This window comes from Acanthopagrus latus, chromosome 6 (genome assembly GCF_904848185.1).
Source record: "Acanthopagrus latus isolate v.2019 chromosome 6, fAcaLat1.1, whole genome shotgun sequence".
Lineage (NCBI taxonomy): Eukaryota > Metazoa > Chordata > Actinopteri > Spariformes > Sparidae > Acanthopagrus > Acanthopagrus latus.
Window position 1 is genome coordinate 8313215 of NC_051044.1, and position 20983 is coordinate 8334197.

A 20983-nucleotide genomic window follows, 5' to 3' on the forward strand; every position below is an offset into this window, starting at 1 on the left:
CTGCAATGAGATGCAGCCAGTCTGGGTCGGGGGGGAGCACTACGGAGAGTCACAAATAATAAAAACAAACACGATATTCAAGCAGGGGTCACATCTGGAGAGCTAAATGTTACTTGCTTTCATATAAAAAAAACAAAAAACAAAACAAAAAAAAACAGCGGGGATGTAGAGAGGGTAACTCTGCAGCTGATGAAAACAGCCAGTCAAAAGGAAAGGATGCTATACAGTCAGTTCATATCAAAAATGTATAGTTTAAGGTACAAAGCCTGTGAATGAGAGCCGGTGTTAGTTGAGTCTTACATCATGGCCCAGGAAAGTGTTTGATCCTGATGTGCCAGTGCATGTCAAGATGGTTTACTGGAATACTTCAGGCAACATTTGTTTTGATTACAGCTGTAAATCCGCTCTCATGGTGTCCCAAGAACAGTCATATTTATTTAAGTTCTGCACCCACTCATTTTCTAACCCACAGCACTGTTTTACATTTTAAAAAAAGGCCTGACACATCCTACAGAGAAAATAAGACACACTTTAATCTGAAGAAATATTTCTGTTTCTCAGTTGTTCATTATATGGAAGCACTGAATGTTCATGGGTCAAACATAGTATTATCCCAGTTAAATTAAATTAGTTTTCTTGAAATCACAAGCTAATTATGTCATTATGACGGAAGAAGAAATGGTGTTTTCTGGAGATAACAAGGTCATTATGAGAAAATAACTTAAGAGTGGACCATTGCATTCTCTCATCTCATGATCTCAAGATTACAGTGCTAAAAAAAATAGTTGTATGTTTGGGTGCTGAAGGCTTCGTTAATAGTAAACCACCTTTAGAGGACAGGAACTTTAAGTTTGCCTTATGAAACGCCTGCACTGACAGTATCCAGTATGTTGCAGAATACACAGCCCAGATGTTTGAATATCAGGCATATGAGCAGGATTGCATTTGTTGCTAACTGATCAAATTTGGATCAGGAGTGTTTTTGACATACAAGGGAGTCGGCGAGCAAGAGAGGAACTTTGTTTATTTTCACACTCGGATGATTATTGCGCTGTTTACCAACAATGCAGTTATCTGCATGGTAAGGCCCAGTAATAACAGCCCTTTATAGTCTCAAATAAAATTGTTTCTGCTCCAGCCCACGTTAGAGTGAATAAACTGCAACACTGTGTTGTGGCCCTCGTAAGTGGGAACACATGACAGGAAGTGGAAAAGTTCTGCCTTCATTATTATTGTCACCTACATGTTTGATAATCAACATTTGGTTCTATATTGTGATTTTCCTATAGGATACTGATTTGATGTTTGCGCAGGTATTAAACATGGCCTGGTCTTTCTTTGTAATCCATTCTCACTCCCAACACGTTAAATACAGCAGTCTGGTCAATGTCGCAGTGACTTTAAGTCTTATGCTGTCGTGACCCCCTGGTGTCACTTACTGAAGTTCCCCTGTAGTGCAGTTGTTTAAAGAATAAGAAAACTCAGAGTCGGGAGTGGTTGGAGTGGTTGGAGAGGTCATACGCTTTATTTTGAAAGCATCCTAGCATTTGACGAGCTGGGAGTGAGAAAGTGTTGGTCTTTTCTGCATCTTTCCTCAAACTTCCCCATCAAGCTTGCATCGGAATACTGATTCTGAACTAAAGTAGGTCATAGGAACACCATCAGTAGTCAGATCGGTTAAAAAAAAGGAACTGTTTAATCCAGGAACCCATTATTCCATCAGCCAGACTTGTAGCGACACATGATAAATACCCTAAATTAGCGTATTTGTCCTTCAATTAGCAAGGTAGTTGAAATAACTGCCAGCAGTTTTGTGATGCCTTTACAGTTCTTTTGTTCGTTTCATCGAGTTGTGGATACAGAAAAAAATTCATGTTCTCAACAGCGTATTTCCCTGACATTTAAATGGTTTATACTGATGAATCTGAAAGTAAGAAAACACTCAGAAAGCCATCGAACTTGAGCACAGATTGAACTATGAGGTTAAACACTGTCAGAAACTACAAAGTATATATTATGCAAGCTCTGTGAAACCGTTAATCACATCCTCCAATAACCAAATCATATTATTAATTGCCAAGTCAACCTCGTTGCAGTTGGCTGAATAATGTCTGAGATGTGACAGTAAGACATTGTTGTTAACGTTAGTGAAGCTGTTTGTTTTTCTCAACACATAATATAGATGTGTACAATATTAAAACAACAGTTTAATTGATTAGTATTTCTGGTGGCGACGAGCGAGGGGTTGCAACTTTTAATCGACGAGTCGATTAGCCACGTGCACTCATAAATAGAAATCATTGACAGACAGAGGCTAAGATTTACAGTTTTTTTCCTACTCTGTTGTGCGCTGTGATGGTTGGAGCAGTGTGATGTGAAAGCAAACTGTAAAAATCAGAAATCCTGACTGAGAGAACTCTGGTTCCTTCAGAGGTGATCGTGCTGATGAAAACCCTACAGGTGGTAGGAACCTCCCCCCACAGGGAACTTTATTGTCGTGTTTGGATGCATTCAAGTTTGCCGTCTCTTTAAATAATAACTTCTGTGACACAACTTACAAGTTAATTCTTCTCAGCCGGCCAGTCAAGCAGTCACAACGTAGTACAATGTAAAGAAATTACACAAGCTTTCATCCATTAATGCTTCTCTGAGGATGACTCATTAATTCAGCTGCGGCTTCGGAAACAATTAAAATGGAACGAGTGAGAATGATCCTCGGAGTAGCATCCCCCGTGATTCAAAGGACGTGACCATGTGTAAAGTTTTCACAAGCTTGTTTATATTTTATGGACCTGCTTGTTGTGAGTCAGAAAAGGATCCTGTCGACTGGCGTTTTGAAATGTGTGCTCGGGTTGACGTGACGGCCATATTAAAACTAGTACGGCAGAAAATTAAACCAACAAGGTGGCCTTGGCTGGTTTGGCAGACTCACCGTTAAAGCAAATGAGATGGTGATTTAGAACAAGTTTTAAAACATCACATGCATCGAATAGTTTTGAAGCCTCGATTGGACGCAGTGGAAACTACTTCAACAACAGCTTGGCCAACAAACGGGTCATTGGGTGCTCTAATTATAATGATACACAGCAGATGTCACTTGTACTGTACAGCCCACTACCCATATGAACAAATCTGCACAATCCAGAGTCAAATAAAGGTCTAAACTGTTTGTATTCTGCATGTTTTGTGCTTGCCTCTTGCAGATGTACATCCAAACAACCACTCTGACCATCTCCGTGAGCCTGAGCGCTTCAGTGTCCCTCGGGTTGCTCTACATGCCGAAGGTCTACGTGGTTCTCTTCCACCCCGAGCAGAATGTGCCCAAGCGCACACGCAGCCTCAAGGCCGTGGTTACTGCAGCCACCATGTCCAACAAGTTCAACCCCAAGGCCGGACTCAGACCCAACGGAGAAGCTAAAACAGAGCTGTGCGAAAGCCTCGAAACACAATGTAAGAGCAGAAATGCTAATGAGTGACTGAAAAAAAAAACACTGTTTATCTTTTCTTGGTAATGTTTTGTCCTTCAGTGTTTGTAAATCAAACACATCGGTGCAGAGATTGGAAGCGCAGAGTAAAAAATAATTACTTATTAACAGATGTGTAGCATGTTATTTAACACTTCATTGAATCCAGTAAATGTGCCACTGTTCATCTGAACGCGAGTCAGAGGGAAACATTACAGGAATCTCAATGATGTGTGTGTGTGGTAGGAAGTCAGTTGAACATATTCTGCTGTTGGTTGTCATCACTATTTCACTGAATTGAACGGCTACACGTGACATCTTCAAACGTTTCACAGATATGTACCTTCCGTCTTTGACTGTCTGTCTCTATATTTACACCCAGAACTGTATCAGCTGGTACCGTAGCAAAGACTTGAAAATTTGACATGCCTCGACAGGAAACTCTTGGTAACTGCATACTTTTTTTAAATCCTGTGTTGCAAACTAGTTCTCTCCTGTTTGACCTTAGTGTTCGGTAAAGATAGAGACAGTTTGGTGCACTGCGCTCTACACTGCTGTCAGTCGTAGCTAAAGGGTTTATTTTGACGAGACAATCGATTGTTTTGTTGATGAAATGTCAGAAGTCTGAGGGATGGTCATTGAAATCTGGCAGAGCTTAAGGTGACCTATTCAAGTAGCTTGTTTCTATTTGACAGCTAAAACCCTAAAGATATGTATTTTACATTCATATACTCTGACAAAGAGAACCAACTAATAATCACATTTAGGCTTAAACCAGCTGCCAGAGTTTGACATTTTGCTTGAAAAATGACTAAAATAATGAATCTATCAGGATAATTATCCTTTCAGTTTCTGACAATCAGCAAATCAATGGATCGACTAATTGTTTAACCCCGTAGACCCCATTAACTTTTGGTGCGGATCCAGATAAAGAGACGGATCCAGGAATTTTGACACACTTTCCTCAACAAAGCGAGACATTTTCTCTTAATTTCTGATGGAATAATGCATCGATCTTGATATAAAAAAAACAAATTCAGGTGTCTGGTATCAAGTGTATCGAGTGAGTTTGATGTTTGATGTAGATCCTAGATATGGTGAGATTTAAATTATTGTTAAATAGCTGTAGTCTAAAATGTAGAATGATGCAGGGTTATTGAGTTTGATATTTGATGAGGTCTGATTGATTCAAAGGTTGGCCCTTGGCAGAGGTATGCGCTCCACTCAGTGTCCTTCTAGTTTAGAAATAAAGAGAACATTTATAGAAAATGTATTCATAACTAAAAAAAGAGGAAATTAATTTGTAGTTCAGATAAATGCCTTCAACTCGATGAACTAATGAGTTTAAGTCATTAATTAATTTATCTCAATAACAGGGGAAGTGCTCTGGAGTCAAATATCGTCTTGGTCCAACACTGATGTGAATTTAAAGCAGTTACAGATTTTGTTAATTCTGGCTGCCTCCGTGACGACCGTGAGACAAATTAAACCTAAAGCTGTGAAAACCCCTCAGTTCGCTCACAGCACTGTGCCTTTATAAAATGTTCTTTTTTTTACAATTTATCAGATCCTGAAAAGCTGGTATCCAACCCGCTGATAGGCATTAGGAACAACTGTACTGTCCTAATTGTCCTAATTGTCATTATAGCTGAAACTTAACTTTTGAATGCCTGTTGATGTCTTTATCTCTATCTTAAATTTCTATTTCAAACTTGCAGACACTTCTAAAACTAGGTTTACATAAAAGTTACAATGACAGTAAATATGTCAAACCATCTTAATAAGTTAAACCTCACTTGAGGATTGCAAGATTTATTATAAACTACTCATCTATTTCAACATTTATTTAAACATGCAAACAATAAAACCATTAAATACAGATATGATGTGATAAGAAATCAAATCAAATTTAGATTTTCTTAGAAAGAAGACAAGATGAAGACTGTAGGTCCTGCAGTTCGTCATTATACTACCTATAAATTGTTTTCAGGTAATACAAAGATAGTAGTAAATACTATAATCTATCTAATAGTAGAGTGCAATATGTGCATTTTTAGGGTCATATGTCAAATAATTGTTTATGATTTTTATGACATGGAAATAACTTGAAAAACACAAATTTAATAAGATCATAACTGCTGCTCTATGTGTAACACTTTTGGTTGAACAGAAAAAATGTGTCAGCCATTTTTCTCAGGTTCATAGGTAGCATAGTTACATTAGCATATTTAGCATTCAGAGGGTGTATGTAGAACAAAATAATCTTCTCTATGACCTATATATGGGACATAGACTGTTTCATAACCAGTTAAAAGTTTCTTTCAGTACATTTAATGTTTGAACAAAACACTCAATTTCAAGGCTTCATCTTGTGTTCATGGAAACTGTCAGGCATTTTTCACAGTTAATCGACATTAACCAATCAATTTAAATAACAATTGAGACATCAATCATGAAAAACACCGGTTGCAGCCGGAGTTTTAACACGCTGTAAATAATCACCAGGCATCTGACTCTCCTCTCTGAGGCAGCTGCACCTCCCAGCGAGCGCCTCCACCTAATCTCAGTACCAATAAAAGTGCTTGGCTCTACTGTATCAGTAACACACCCTGGATTTATACAAGTGAAGTAAATAATGACTTCAGCGATTGAGTCAGCAGAAATGACTCATGTGAAGTCCAGAATGCTCTTCCCGCCCGGCTCGTCTCGGGCAGGAACAGGTTTCCATCGGTCACGTCTGTCACCAGAGATACAGCCCTTCCATCTGGCTCGCACTAACCAGAAATCGAGCCTGTTGTCACTCATTTTTAAAGCTGTGTTTACTCCTCACTTTCCATACCAAACAGTTGAGAGAAATCTTTCCCTTCATGGGAGAATAATAGAGCCGACATCGTATTTACTGTTAACACAGAAAACTGAAATCGATATGTGACAATGCGCCGGAGTAACAATGGCGCACTGCAGTGAAGGCCATCAAAATAGCGACATGTAAACACACATTAATTCCCGTCTTACTTTAAATTTCTGTGGAGGGTTAATAGGGCCTTTTGTTACAATAAGTGGCGAGAAGGCAAAAGGCACAGAATTGATAGCCAGCAGCAATTTATCCTGATGGGGTTAGCGTTTACAGGGGCCCGCACAGTGCATGGCTATTTGAATAAGCGCCATTTGTCATTGTCATCGCCGCTGTGAATATACGGCTTGATGAAATTGAAAAATTCCTGTCTGGGCCAGCTCCCCGCAACTGCCAAGATCTGGCGGTGATATGTCAGGATTTATCTGCTCCACCTCAGCGAATCAGCTTACACAGTCTGGGGAGACAACTGGAAAGTTGAGGCCTGATAGTTGAAGGAAAGGGTGGTGGAGGTGGAGGTGGTGCTGGGGTGGGCAGCAGGCTTTACTGAAGCTCTCTGGTGAAGGTAATACAGGGTGGAAATATAGCTGGAATCCCAGGAATTTATGGAAATTATTATCGTTTCTGCTACACTGCAGCATGAAGACAAAACAGCACCTGAACACTCATTTTCAGCCATTATACCGTATGTTACACTTGTTAGACTGAGAAAACATGTCCAAATATACGCCCCCGTCTGCCTCATCTCATATGTCACAATAATTAACCTTGACTCGGCTGGACTCTCAATCGCCCCTCTCATTCTTCTCTTTCAGCTTTCTCAACAAAGCAGACCTACATCAGCTACAGCAACCACGCAATCTAAGGGGACAAAGGATCTTATCATAATTCAGGATTTTCCCCCCCTGATGGAGGGAAAACACAAAGTGGAATTTCACATACACACACACAAAAAAATGGATGTGTTATTGTTGGCGTGGAGATCACAGAAGCGTTGCCCAAAGACATGACACGGTCGAAGGGGAGACCACAGGGACGGACAAAACAAAGGGGACCAGAGCAGATAACAGTGCAATTGTAAAGTTCCATCTTCTGTCTGCCTCACAAGAATACACATAGAAAAAAAAAAGAAGAAGAAGAAAAATACTTGCATGGCAGAGGCCTGAGGATCGAAGGATGGAGCTTTCCTTTTGAGTGTTTACATTTCAGCTATGCCCTCTTTCAAAAGACTTCTCTGTCATCTCGAGCAGCGCGGACTGAAACTGAACTGAAAGTCAAGAATCCGTTCAGGTGTTCTCAATGTCGTCTGCCAGTTTTTTTTTTCTCAAAAACTATAATTAATCTTCAAACCTCAGAGGCATCACGAGGGATTAATCAACACCAAAAAGGCATGAAAACATGGTCCATGGATTTCTAAGAGGAGCTCGTGTTTGTTTTTATCCCGGCCTCATGAGTCAAAGGACTTGGTGATCATCTCAACAATGCAACAAATCTGAACCAGACATGGGATTTTCTTTTTCTTTTCTTTTCTTCTTTTCTTTTTTTTTTTTTAAATAAAACCCTCTTGCAGCTTTCCACTCAGTTAAAAAGAATGACTACACGTATAAGATGGTCTCTGCCAATTTTGAGCATGCCAGTTTCAACATCCTGTGTTGTGTTGTTAAAAAAAAAAAAAAAAAAAAAACATACAAGAAAAAGAAAAAATAATATCTTTGGAATGCGTTTAAAACTCTGTTGCAGCGTTGTTAACAATTGTTTGGGCTCGGGCCTATTGTGCGTTTTAAAAAAAAAAAAAAAAACTGTTCTCAAAATGGTGAAGGTCTAGTGAGTGATTATTTATCTGTGCTTAAGTGAGGCCATGATTTGTATTACCAGCTAGCCTAAGGCTGCCACTGCCCTCCGCATACCCGTATGTGCGTTGAAACAGGCTCGTGGTTAAAATAAACAGTATTCTAACCAGGAGATCTTACTGTAAGCTGTCATCCAGGACGACTCTTCCCCCCCCCCCCCAACCATCACTGCCACCAGCTATTCTCTTGGTCACACAAAGTGTAAGGGTAAAGCTTAGCCGTACAGATCCATTAGCAGGGGAATTAAGATGAAGTATGCCCTTGAGGGGATTGTGCGATATATATGCCCTTAAGGTGATATCTGTAATGGAGCAGCCACTGAGAAAATTCATTACTATACATGTCCTCCCTGGGCACTCTCATGATAAGAAGGAGGTGTCAGGAAGTTGTAAGGCTCTTCGACAAATGAAAATCTAATTGCAAAAGTATACAATATCTCTATCAATCACCCAGAGCTCGCTGAACAGATTAATAGTTGGCTTCGTGCAGTATAAAAGCCCTCTAATGTCTTGGGGGGGGGGGAACATTGTGGGGTCATTTGTGTCGTGAATTCAATGCTGCTTTTCATGCCTCCCCCTCTGTATTACTTTTCAACACCATTTGTGTTGCAGAATAAAATGTGAGTGCTGACCAAAATTAAATGGCAAGTTAATGTATGTTATTAAATAGATTGATGATGTCTGCTTTATGTCCTGACATATCCTAAAATTGGGGAAAATGTACAAAAAGATACAGTGCCTGGCTATCTGACTATGTATTTGTAAAACCTCATGAGAAACTAATGAAGTGTGTGAAGCATGTTAAGTTTTTTTTTTTTATACAAAAATTTTATTTCTATTAAAAATGTTTTCAAACTTCAACGGACATTTTTTTTTTTTTTCTCAGGTTTGTGTGGAGAATCGACCGGTTTGCTCATGAATGCAACACGTTGATTAAAGAGAAGTTCTGGGGATTCTGTTGATTTTCAAACTGGACCTTGTATTTACATCTTCAGGTGTGTTAATGATTCATTCTTACCAAAAGGTATGGAACTGGTCCAGTGGATCGCCTCAGCGTCATCACAGCGGCAGCGTAATTCTCACTGAGACGAAGATGTTGCTGATGTACCGATCTGTTATTTGAATCGTGGGTTGTTCTAAGAAATCTGTAATAGAGAGCTGAGGTCACGCCCTCTCTTGTTTCCCTCACGGGACCTCATTTTCGGAAGATCTTTGTATGGTAGTGAATTGAGAATTGAATTGTTTCGTGATTCACACGTGATGTTTGTCAACTGAAAAGACCATTTTTTTCAAGTCAATAAAGTCAGTTTGTCATAAATAAAGTAAAATATCATCTGGTTTTGTGTCAAACTGCTCAGTGAACTACATCGTCTCGCTCAGCATGCGTCACCAACACCAACATGGCCGCCATCTTGGCCCAGGAAGGGAAATTAAAAAAAGATTAAAAACACAATAAATCTGCTCATATTGACAACTGCAGTTATGTAGTAAAGTTAATTAGTCAGTTCTGCTAGCTGCTAATATACAGAACCAGCTGTGAAAGGTTTAAGTTGACTGTTCAACGTGATGACGTGTAGTTAATGTCAGATCAAAATATTCCTTTACTCTCTTCAGTCACTACCATACGTATTTTTCTAAAGTACGGTCCCGTGATGGAAACCGGAAGGGGTGTGATTTCAGCTCCCTTCCATGTGTAGTTCCAGTATTTTGTATGTGTTCACATGTTTTATTGTGTCGATGATTCATACTTACCAAAAATTTTGGAATCGTTCCGGTAGATTGCATCAGCTCCAACGTAAACTGACCGTCAAAGTTAGTTCCACCAAAAGTGTTACGGGCCAAAAAAAAACAAGTCTTGTTCGAGATTATTTATGAAGATTTGATAGTTATGCAGGTCATGGTATATCTAAGTGCTCAACGACTGAAAGGGTGATAATCCCACAAGGGTTAAAAGCTCGAAACTCCCCACCAGGCAGTGAGAACTAAAGAAGAAGCCTTTTGGATGAGAGGTGAAACGTCTTCAAGAAACTCAAGCAAGACAAGTTGCCTTGGTACAACACTTACAGGAGAAGTCTCACTCTAAAATATCAAGAGAGGTGTTTCATGTTCACTTGTTGCCTCATCCTGGTTGTTAAAAATCAGTGAACAGTCGACTCTGGAAATAAATTAGGGCTGACGAGTTCTCCACCGTCGTCTTCTTGCAACAGCTCACATCTCATGACATGTCAGACTGAGTCTTCTGGTTACAAAAATAATCTTGTTACGTAACAAGAGGCTCTCTCTCATTTTTTTTTTGTATAATCGTAACGTTGTCAGACACGTAAAACAAAAACCTCAGCCTGTCGGTGGCAAAAACAAGCACTTGGTGGACGTAACTTTGACAGCCGGAGTTGTCCCACAGGATTACACTGCAGCTGGACTGACACACCAAAACATGCAAATATTAAAGCAACATTATGTAACTTCTTTACCCAAACAAACAGCTTCAAATTCATTTCATTGATACAGTGTCTCTGTCTCAGCCTCTTCCCTCCCCACATCACTTGTTTCTGCACTGCGTGACTTTAGTGCCGACATTGTTACAACATAATTAGGGGTTTTTTGTAGTTAACACCTACATTATGTGTGTTACAGACCTGGAATTTGTGTTAATTATTTAGATTTCTACATAATGTTCCTTTAAAAAATGTAATCCCTCTGTAGAAAATGAAAGGGAGTAAAACTTTCAATACATGATTTAAAAAAAAAAAAAAAAATACATAAATTAACGTTCACTATCTTCAGCTCGGTGACTCCTGTCTGACTGTTTTTTATTCCTGTTGCGAATAATAATACTAATTAAAAACCAGTTCGTCAGCCCTCAGGAAAAAATCAGACAATGGCTGCCATCCTCTGAATAATATGTTGCCACAGTTGGCTCTGATAATAACACTGGAAGGCCAGAGAATTGGTGGAGGGAAACATGAAATTATTTTAAATGAATGGTTTGCAGCTACTTGAATCCAAGGCCCCTGCATGCAGCGAGCTCTCAGGATTCATCATCTTCTCCACGCCTCCCCGATACTGCAGCCCACTGTACAAAAGGCTCAGAAAATAACAGTTGTTGCATAGCAAGTGTGCTAAATGCACGTCCAAGCACCAGATTACTCCAACATGCAGAGCACAGTATGCATCATCTTCACACGGCGGAGACAGAATGAGGTGTCTGCAGTGTTTAGTCTCCTGAGATTACAAGGCTTTGCATGAAACACGCTTTTTTTTTTCCTGTGGCAGCAACAGTAAAAAACACATAATATCAGAGAAGGATGAAGCCTTTTAAGACACAAGATTCATGTAACACAAGCTTGTACAAAGACATTTTAGTGGTAGTCCCTGAGCAACTCTGTCACAGGTACTGGGCTTACATCTTATGTTTTAATTTGAAGGGCCAGGATTACTTATATCTAATAGTTAGTGACAAAAAGTATGACAATTTGAAGATGAACACCAACGTAGGAGATGAAGAGGGAGAGAAATTCCCCAGACTGCCTTACAAAATCACTCAATTTTGTGAGTTGTTGAGTTTAGAGGAACATTCTCAGCTTTGTAAAACGCCGTCTATGACAAATTCTTATTTATTTGGGCCTTTGTTTAAATTCGGCATATGTTACATGTGTTTTGCACAGAGAGCAGGAAAGTGAGATCTGATCACAAGTGATCACTCACTCACTTGGTTTTCGATTAATGTTTTATATATATATAATGCAGCCACCTCAGCCCCCCTAGTTTATACTATTCACAAAATGAATTAACAATGATTTAAATTGAATATAAAAAGGGAATGGGATTCCAGGTCATTAACAGTACCTTATCAGAATCACAGTCAGGAAAAACAGGAAGCCTCAGTATCATATTTTAATACTAATGCGTCAAATTCAATATGAAGCAAACATTTCAGTTCATCGTCTCTCTCCACACTGACTTCTGAAATGAATAAAATTATTAATACAAAAAAAAAAACAGATTTGGCTGTGGCTTTTTGGTCGGCTGCCAAATCACATCTATATATGGGAGACAGCACAGGACGCTGACATGGGATACCAGCTGAATAAATCTGCAAATCAATACATTATTAATAAACAACACTTGGCTTCGGCTAACGCGAGCTGCAAATAACTTCGATGTTGTTTCCTCGAGACCTACAAACTGCAGTAATCAGTCCCACCTGGATCTTACTGACGGAGTGTTTTTTTTTTTTTTAGTTTTAGTTTTTTTTTATGTGGTTATTGGCTCGAACATGTAGGAATTAGCAGTTGCTTTTATGTAAGACATCCACAAACAAAATCTCAAGACATAATGAGAACACCACATTCTTACACTACTAACAAATTTTCATTGTTTGTGTGTTTATAAATTAAGTAATTTCATAATGACTCAGTAGAACTGTACAAGATGTCCTGCTGCAGCGCATCGTCCAGATGAAAACTCTTTTTTTTCCTGCTCAGTTTCATAAGGGGAAAAAAAAAATCTCTTTTACCCGTTTCACACATTATTCTCTCCTGACTTTATTATTTATGTTTCTCAGGAGAACATTTTTTTTTTCATATGTGAACCCTAACCCTAACCCTTTTTTGGAATTTCTTTTTTCTTCCAGATGAAAGATTTTGATCTGAATTTCTTTTTATTTTCATTTGGCTTCAAATGCAAAAATACACATTTCCATCTGGAAAATAAAGTTTTCATCTGGAAAAAAAAGTTTCACCTGAAACAGGAAACAATCTTCAAAAAAGATTTTCTCTTGAATGTCTTTTTTTTTTTTTTTTAACAAAATTTGGTTTCACAAGTTTATACAATAAAGTCAGTAGATAATAATGTGCAAAATGGGAAAAACAAAAAATGTTGTCAGGAGATTTTTTTTCAGCAGGGGAAAAAAAGTTTTCATCTGGAAAAAGCAAGAATATTCAAGAAAAGATTTTCTCCTGAATCTGTTTTTGACATTTGTCAGGAGAAAGTAATGTGTGTAATGGGCAATGGAAAAAAAAGTTTTCAGGATAATTTTACCTCTGAAACTGAGCAGTGGTGCTGTGGAAGTGTGCTGGACCCAAACCGAGAGGTTGATGGATTGAAACAGTCCTTTGCTGTAAAAGGCTCTCAGTCATCCAGGTCATGGTAAGTCTAGGTGCTGTGTTGTTGGCAACTGGACTTGTTTGTTGAAGATGTTTCACTTCTCATCCAAGAGGCTTCTTAATTTCTAATTAACTGGAGAGGAGTTGGCAGGCTTTTAAACTCGTGTGGATGTGACCTTACAGAGTCCTCAAGGACACGTGTGAGCCGTGAGTTTCACAGTCTTTAGGACCACTTGTGGGCCGTTGGTCCAGTTGGCCTTCATGTGGGTTTCTAAGGTTAGGTGAGCCCAGGTGTAAATGGTTGTTAAGCTGTTTGGGGAGAGAACTCAGTACAACATTGTAGGTGGTTTGAAAAGTAATGTAATGAACACAAATAAAAGACAGACATATCTTCTGAGAGTAATCCACAGAGTTTTCACCTTTCTTGTAGGCTGCTCATTCATTTCAAGTTGTGAAGGTTTTGACTCCTTTTCTGGTAGAAACATGTCCATGTTTTTGTGCACAGCTGCATACGGCATGAGATTTTTCACTGTAGAAAGTGTGCACGATGCAGGTAGTGTGGCCGAGTGGTCTAAGGCGCTGGATTAAGGCTCCAGTCTCTCAGGAGGCGTGGGTTCAAATCCCACCACTGCCATTTCTCAGTGTTAGTCATTTGTTAATGTGATGGTATTATGCAATTCAAACAAGTGCTGGTCTCTTCCAAGACTGCAACCTCTGTTTCCAAAAGGCAAATGCTTCATGCAAGCTTTGATATACAAAGTGGCCACTGGCAAAGAATCTCTGCTTTAGCAGTGTTATGTTTTGTTTCTTTTTCAATTTTTAAAAGTGTATCGATGAATATTTGTTACCGCCTCTTTTTCCAAGTCTTGAATGATCAAACCTTAGGTTACTACATGTTTGTCCCAGCCTCGAAATATTTCCATGCAGAGCAGAGTGGCGCAGCGGAAGCGTGCTGGGCCCATAACCCAGAGGTCGATGGATCGAAACCATCCTCTGCTAATTATAGGTGCTGGATAAAGGCTCCAGTCTCTCAGGAGGCGTGGGTTCAAATCCCACCACTGCCATTTCACAGCACTCTTCCAAGGTCTTTGTTTATGGAGGAGAATGTATAATTCTACCTTTATTTCCAGAAAGACAGTGGCAAGTTGTGATTTAATCAGTGGCCACAGGCAAAGGATTTTAAAAGTGTATTTACAAATATTTGTTACCCCCTTTTTTACAAGTCTTCACTGAGCAACGTTTAGGTTGCTACACGTTTGTCCCAGCCTCGAAACCTTTCCACGCAGAGCAGAGTGGCGCAGCGGAAGCGTGCTGGGCCCATAACCCAGAGGTCGATGGATCAAAACCATCCTCTGCTAGTTATATATTATCTGGGCCAGTTTATAGAGGATAAATAAACTCAGGGCACAAATACAAGACAGATGTATCTGCAGAGTTTTCACCTTTCGTGTAGGTTACTCACCCCTCTCAAGTGAGCCGTCATTTAATACGATGGCAGTACTCAATGTAACTATGCGACACTTGCAAAGCCTCTGTGAAGAGGAGTCTATACAGCAATTTTTATATCCAGAAAGGCAGTTCATTATGCTGGCAAGAGCTTCATGCAACTTTTGATTCAAACCGTGGTTTTCACGTCTCTTGCAGCTTGGTCATTCCTTTCAAGGCGTGAATGTTTTTTTTTGTGAAACACGTCTGCATTTGCAAGCACAGCTGCATACCGCACAACATTTTTCGTAGTAGAAACAGCATGTGATCCAGGTAGTGTGGCCGAGTGGTCTAAGGCGCTGGGTTAAGGCTCCAGTCTCTCAGGAGGCGTGGGTTCAAATCCCACCACTGCCACTGCACAGTGTTAATCATCTGTTAAGGTGATGGTGGTGTTACACAATTCAACCATGTACTGGCCTCTTCCAAGGCCTTAGTCTATGGAGAAAAATGTGTAATGCTACCTCTATTTCCAGAAAGATGTAGCCAGCTTATTATGCAAGTTTTGTTTTAATCAGTGGCCACTGGCACAGAATCTCTGCACTTTTGTTTTTCTCATCATTTTTTTTGTTTCTTTTTCAATTCTTAAAAGTGTATCAATGAGTATTTGTTACCGCCTCTTTTTCAAAGTCTTGAATGATCAACGTTTAGGTTGCTATACGTTTGTCCCAGCCTCGAAACATTTCCATGCAGAGCAGAGTGGCGCAGCGGAAGCGTGCTGGGCCCATAACCCAGAGGTCGATGGATCGAAACCATCCTCTGCTAATTATACATTATGTGGACCAGTTTACAGAGGATAAAACAACTCATGGGCACAAATATGTTTTTTGTTGAAACACGTCTGCATTTGTGTGCACAGCTGCATACCGCACAACATGTTTCACTGTAGAAACAGCATGCTATGCAGGTAGTGTGGCCGAGTGGTCTAAGGCGCTGGATTTAGGTTTCGTTTAGGTTACTACACGTTTGTCCCAGCCTCAAAACATTTCCCTGCAGAGCAGAGTGGCGCAGCGGAAGCGTGCTGGGCCCATAACCCAGAGGTCGATGGATCGAAACCATCCTCTGCTAATTCCACCTTATCTGGATCCAGAGGATCCAGTCTCTCAGGAGGCATTGGTTCAAATCCCATCACTGCCATTTCAACGCATTGTGAGGGTCTGCTGTAAGGGAGGTCTTCAACTCCCATCTCCAGGAGAGTTTTGACCAGATCCCGTGGGAGGCTGTGGACATTGAGTTGGAATGCAATCCAGCAAACCAAACAGCTCCAGAGACCAAGGACGCCTCCAAGCATCTCCTGGATCTCAGCGGCTGTCCAGTTGCTCATCTTAATGTCCACGAATGAAGTGATGGACTGACTGCTGTGATCAGCTGTTTCTTGGTGTTAAAACTCCCCGGCTATGGGTCGCACAACAGTGCAAGTCACCAACACCTCCAACCATCTTATGTTGGGGCCGGCAAATCTTCGGACCAAAACAGAATCCCAATGTGCCGCCCTCTGTCTAAAACCGCGGACCGAGCTGCCAAAAGGACGAGCAAATTGGCGGCCTTCCGCCGTGTCTAAAATTGGCTAATGTTTTGGCTGTCTTTTTTCTTGCTGAAACACGTCTATATTTGCGTGCACAGCTGCATACTCCACTACATTTTTCACTGTAGAAAGAGCCACCAATGTAGGTAGTGTGGCCGAGTGGTCTAAGGCGCTGGATTAAGGCTCCAGTCTCTCAGGAGGCGTGGGTTCAAATCCCACCACTGCCATTTCACAGTGTTAGTTGTTTGTTAATGTGATGGTATTATGCGAATTAAAGAAGTGCAGGGCTCTTCTAACAATACAACTTCTATTTCCACAAGGCAAATGCTTCATGCAAGTTTTGATATAGAGAGTAGCCACCGGCAAATAATCTCTGTGCTTATTTTTTGTTTCTTTTTCACGTTTTAAAAGTGTATTGACAAATATTTGTTACCGCCTCTTTTTCCAAGTCTTGAATGATCAACATTTAGGTTGCTACATGTTTGTCCCAGCCTCAAAACATTTCCATGCAGAGCAGAGTGGCGCAGCGGAAGCGTGCTGGGCCCATAACCCAGAGGTCGATGGATCGAAACTATCCTCTGCTATTTATACATTATCTGCACCAGATTACTCCTCCATGCAGTGGCACCTTATTGTGGTGGAGGGGTTTAAGCTTCTGAATGACCCTAGGAGCTATGTTGTCTGGGGCTTAATGCCCCTGGTAGGGTCTCCCAAGGCAAACAGGTCCTAGGTGATGGGTCAGACTAAGATTGGTTCTAAAGCCCCTAATGAAGAAATGAAGAAATGAACAACAAGGACGCGTACCGGAGCCCCACCCTGGAGCCAGACCTGGGCTTGGGGCTTGCAGGCAAGCGTCTGGTGGCCGGGTCTTTGCCCACGGGACCCAGTCGGGTGCAGCCTGAATGAGTGATGGCCCGCCCTCCAGGAGGGTTCAGAAGGGGCCGGTGCAGTGTGATTTGGTTGGCAGTCGTGGGCAGGGGCCCCGACGACCCAATCCTTGGACAGTGACACTAGCCATGGGGACATGGAATGTCACCTTGCTGGGGGCGAAAGAGCCTGAGCTAGTGTGGGAGGTTGAGCGGTACCGGCTAGAGATAGTCAGGCTCACCTCCACGCACAGTCTGGGCTCTGGAACCCAACTCCTTGAGAGAGGCTGGACTCTCTTCTTTTCTGGAGATGCCCACGGTGAGAGGCAGCGAGCTGGTGTGGGCTTGTTTATAGCTCCCCAGCTCAGCCGCCATGTGTTGGAGTTCACCCCAGTGAACGAGAGGGTCTTTTCCCTGCACCTTCTGGTCGGGGATAGGTCTCTCACTGTTGTCTGGGCTTATGGGCTGAACAGCAGTGCAGAGTACCCGGCCTTCTTGGAAGCCCTGGGAGGGGTACTGGAGAGTGTGCCAACTGGGGACTCCATCGTTCTACTGGGGGACTTCAACGCTCACGTGGGCATCGACAGTGTTACCTGGAGGGGTGTGATTGGGATGAACGGCCTCCCCGATCTGAACCCTAATGGTGTTTTGTTACTGGATTCTGTGCTAGTCACAGTTTGTCCATAACAAAGACCATGTTCAAGCATGAGGGTGTCCATATGTGCACTTGGCACCAGGATGCCCCAGGATGGAGGTCAATGATCGACTTTGTAATCGTGTCATCTGACCTCCAGCCGTATGTCTTGGACACTCGGGTGAAGAGAGGGGCTGAGCTGTCAACTGATCACCACCTGGTGGTGAGTTGGATCCGCTGGAAGGGGAGGAAGCTGGACAGGCCTGGCAGACCCAAACACATTGTGAGGGTCTGCTGTCAGGGAGGTCTTCAACTCCCACCTCCAGGAGAGCTTTGACCAGATCCAGAGGGAGGCTGTGGAGATTGAGTCCAAATGAAGCTTCATGCAACTTTTGATTCAAACCGTGGTTTTCACGTCCCTTACAGCTTGGTCATTCCTTTCAAGGCGTGAATGTCTGCACACGTCTGCATTTGCGAGCACAGCTGCATACCGCACAACATTTTTCATAGTAGAAACAGCATGCGATCCAGGTAGTGTGGCCGAGTGGTCTAAGGCGCTGGATTTAGGCTCCAGTCTCTCAGGAGGCGTGGGTTCAAATCCCACCACTGCCATTGCACAGTGTTAATCATCTGTTAAGGTGATGGTGGTGTTACACAATTCAACCATGTACTGGCCTCTTCCAAGGCCTTAGTCTATGGAGAAAAATGTGTAATGCTACCTCTATTTCCAGAAAGACATAGGCTTGTTTTAATCAGTGGCCACTGGCACAGAATCTCTGCACTTTTGTTTTTTTCATTATTTATTTTGTTTCTTTTTCAATTTTTAAAAGTGTATCAATGAGTATTTGTTACCGCCTCTTTTTCAAAGTCTTGAATGATCAACGTTTAGGTTGCTACACGTTTGTCCCAACCTCAAACCCGCAGAGCAGAGTGGCGCAGCGGAAGCGTGCTGGGCCCATAACCCAGAGGTCGATGGATCGAAACCATCCTCTGCTAATTATACATTATGTGGACCAGTTTACAGAGGATAAAACAACTCATGGGCACAAATATGTTTTTTGTTGAAACACGTCTGCATTTGTGTGCACAGCTGCATACCGCACAACATGTTTCACTGTAGAAACAGCATGCTATGCAGGTAGTGTGGCCGAGTGGTCTAAGGCGCTGGATTTAGGTTTCGTTTGGGTTACTACACGTTTGTCCCAACCTCAAAACATTTCCATGCAGAGCAGAGTGGCGCAGCGGAAGCGTGCTGGGCCCATAACCCAGAGGTCGATGGATCGAAACCATCCTCTGCTAATTACACCTTATCTGGACCAGTTTATAGAGGATCCAGTCTCTCATGGGTTCAAATCCCATCACTGCCATTTCATGGTGCTAGTCATCTGCACAAATGCAAAACAGTTCTATCCTCAGAGTTTTCACCTTTCCTGTATTACTCACCCCTCTCTAGTGAGCTGTCATTTAATACGATGACAGTACTCAATGTAACCCAGTATGTGGCACTTGCAAAGCCTCTGTGAAGAAGAGTCTATACTGCAATCTTTATATCCCAATTTTTGATACAAACAGAGGTTTTCATGTCCCCTTTTTTTGTTGAAACAGGTCTGCATTTGCGTGCACAGCTGCATACCGCACAACAATATTCACTGTAGAAAGAGCACATAACGCAGGTAGTGTGGCCGAGTGGTCTAAGGCTCCAGTCTCTCAGGAGGCGTGGGTTCAAATCCCACCACTGCCATTGCACAGTGTTAGTCATCTGTTATGGTGATGGCATTACACAACTCAACCATGTACTGGTCTCTTCTAAGGAGACTGGAGTTTCTTTTTCCAGAAAGACAGGGCTGCTTCATGGACGTTTTGATTTAATCAGTGGCCACAGGCAAAGAATCTCTGCACCTTTGTTTTTTCATTATTTTTTGTTTCACTTTTCAAAAGTGTATCAACGAATATTTGTTACCGCCACTTTTTCCAAGTCTTGAATGAGCAACGTTTGGGTTGCTACACGTTTGTCCCAGCCTCGAAACCTTTCCATGCAGAGCAGAGTGGCGCAGCGGAAGCGTGCTGGGCCCATAACCCAGAGGTCGATGGATCGAAACCATCCTCTGCTAATTACACCTTATCTGGACCAGTTTATAGAGGATCCAGTCTCTCATGGGTTCAAATCCCATCACTGCCATTTCATGGTGCTAGTCATCTGCACAAATGCAAAACAGTTCTATCCTCAGAGTTTTCACCTTTCCTGTATTACTCACCCCTCTCTAGTGAGCTGTCATTTAATACGATCACAGTACTCAATGTAACCCAGTATGTGGCACTTGCAAAGCCTCTGTGAAGAAGAGTCTATACTGCAATCTTTATATCCCAATTTTTGATACAAACAGAGGTTTTCATGTCCCCTTTTTTTGTTGAAACAGGTCTGCATTTGCGTGCACAGCTGCATACCGCACAACAATATTCACTGTAGAAAGAGCACATAATGCAGGTAGTGTGGCCGAGTGGTCTAAGGCGCTGGATTAAGGCTCCAGTCTCTCAGGAGGCGTGGGTTCAAATCCCACCACTGCCATTGCACAGTGTTAGTCATCTGTTATGGTGATGGCATTACACAACTCAACCATGTATTGGTCTCTTCTAAGGAGACTGGAGTTTCTTTTTCCAGAAAGACAGGGCTGCTTCATGGACGTTTTGATTTAATCAGTGGCCACAGGCAAAGAATCTCTGCACCTTTGTTTTTTCATTATTTTTTGTTTCACTTTTCAAAAGTGTATCAACGAATATTTGTTACCGCCACTTTTTCCAAGTCTTGAATGAGCAACGTTTGGGTTGCTACACGTTTGTCCCAGCCTCAAAACTTTTCCATGCAGAGCAGAGTGGCGCAGCGGAAGCGTGCTGGGCCCATAACCCAGAGGTCGATGGATCGAAACCATCCTCTGCTAACTACACATTATCTGGATCAGTTTATAGAGGATACAGTCTCTCAGGAGGTGTAAGTTCAAATCCCATCACTGCCATTTCACAGCACTAGCCATCTGTTAAGGTGGTGGTGCTACACAATAACCATGTACTGGGCTCTTCCAAAGCCTTAGCTTATGAGTGTGTATACTCCAGCTTCTATTTCAAGAAAGACATTGGTAGTTTATTTTACTGAGAAGGTGTGGGGGTTTCATCTGGAAAAAGAAACAATTTATGAGAAATAAGTATTTC

At 41.7% G+C, this 20983-nt stretch overlaps 1 protein-coding gene and 5 non-coding genes across 9 annotated transcripts in view; all 6 read left to right on the plus strand.

Annotated features, from left to right (window-relative positions):
- The window catches only part of LOC119021478 (metabotropic glutamate receptor 4-like), a 188041-nt gene extending 180039 nt beyond the window's left edge, over positions 1 to 8002 (plus strand). For 3 of the 4 annotated variants that reach the window (XM_037101779.1, XM_037101780.1, XM_037101781.1), the window contains 2 exons: positions 3204 to 3450; positions 7134 to 8002. In XM_037101779.1, the coding sequence (XP_036957674.1) occupies positions 3204 to 3450; positions 7134 to 7183 (297 nt within the window). In that variant the 3' untranslated portion in view covers positions 7184 to 8002. Of the gene's footprint in view, positions 1 to 3203; positions 3451 to 3846; positions 3912 to 7133 lie in introns of all 4 variants that reach the window. The other variant, XR_005075600.1, reaches the window with a different exon arrangement.
- A 5822-nt stretch (positions 8003 to 13824) lies between these two features.
- Positions 13825 to 13906, plus strand: trnal-aag. Its single transcript has one exon. It is a non-coding gene; the product is annotated as a tRNA-Leu (tRNA).
- Positions 13907 to 15029: 1123 nt separating this feature from the next.
- Positions 15030 to 15111, plus strand: trnal-aag. The gene has a single exon. It is a non-coding gene; the product is annotated as a tRNA-Leu (tRNA).
- A 1313-nt stretch (positions 15112 to 16424) lies between these two features.
- Positions 16425 to 16506, plus strand: trnal-aag. Its single transcript has one exon. It is a non-coding gene; the product is annotated as a tRNA-Leu (tRNA).
- Positions 16507 to 18309: 1803 nt separating this feature from the next.
- On the plus strand, positions 18310 to 18391 carry trnal-uag. The gene has a single exon. It is a non-coding gene; the product is annotated as a tRNA-Leu (tRNA).
- Positions 18392 to 20263: 1872 nt separating this feature from the next.
- On the plus strand, positions 20264 to 20345 carry trnal-aag. The gene has a single exon. It is a non-coding gene; the product is annotated as a tRNA-Leu (tRNA).
- The last annotated feature ends 638 nt before the right edge of the window (positions 20346 to 20983 follow it).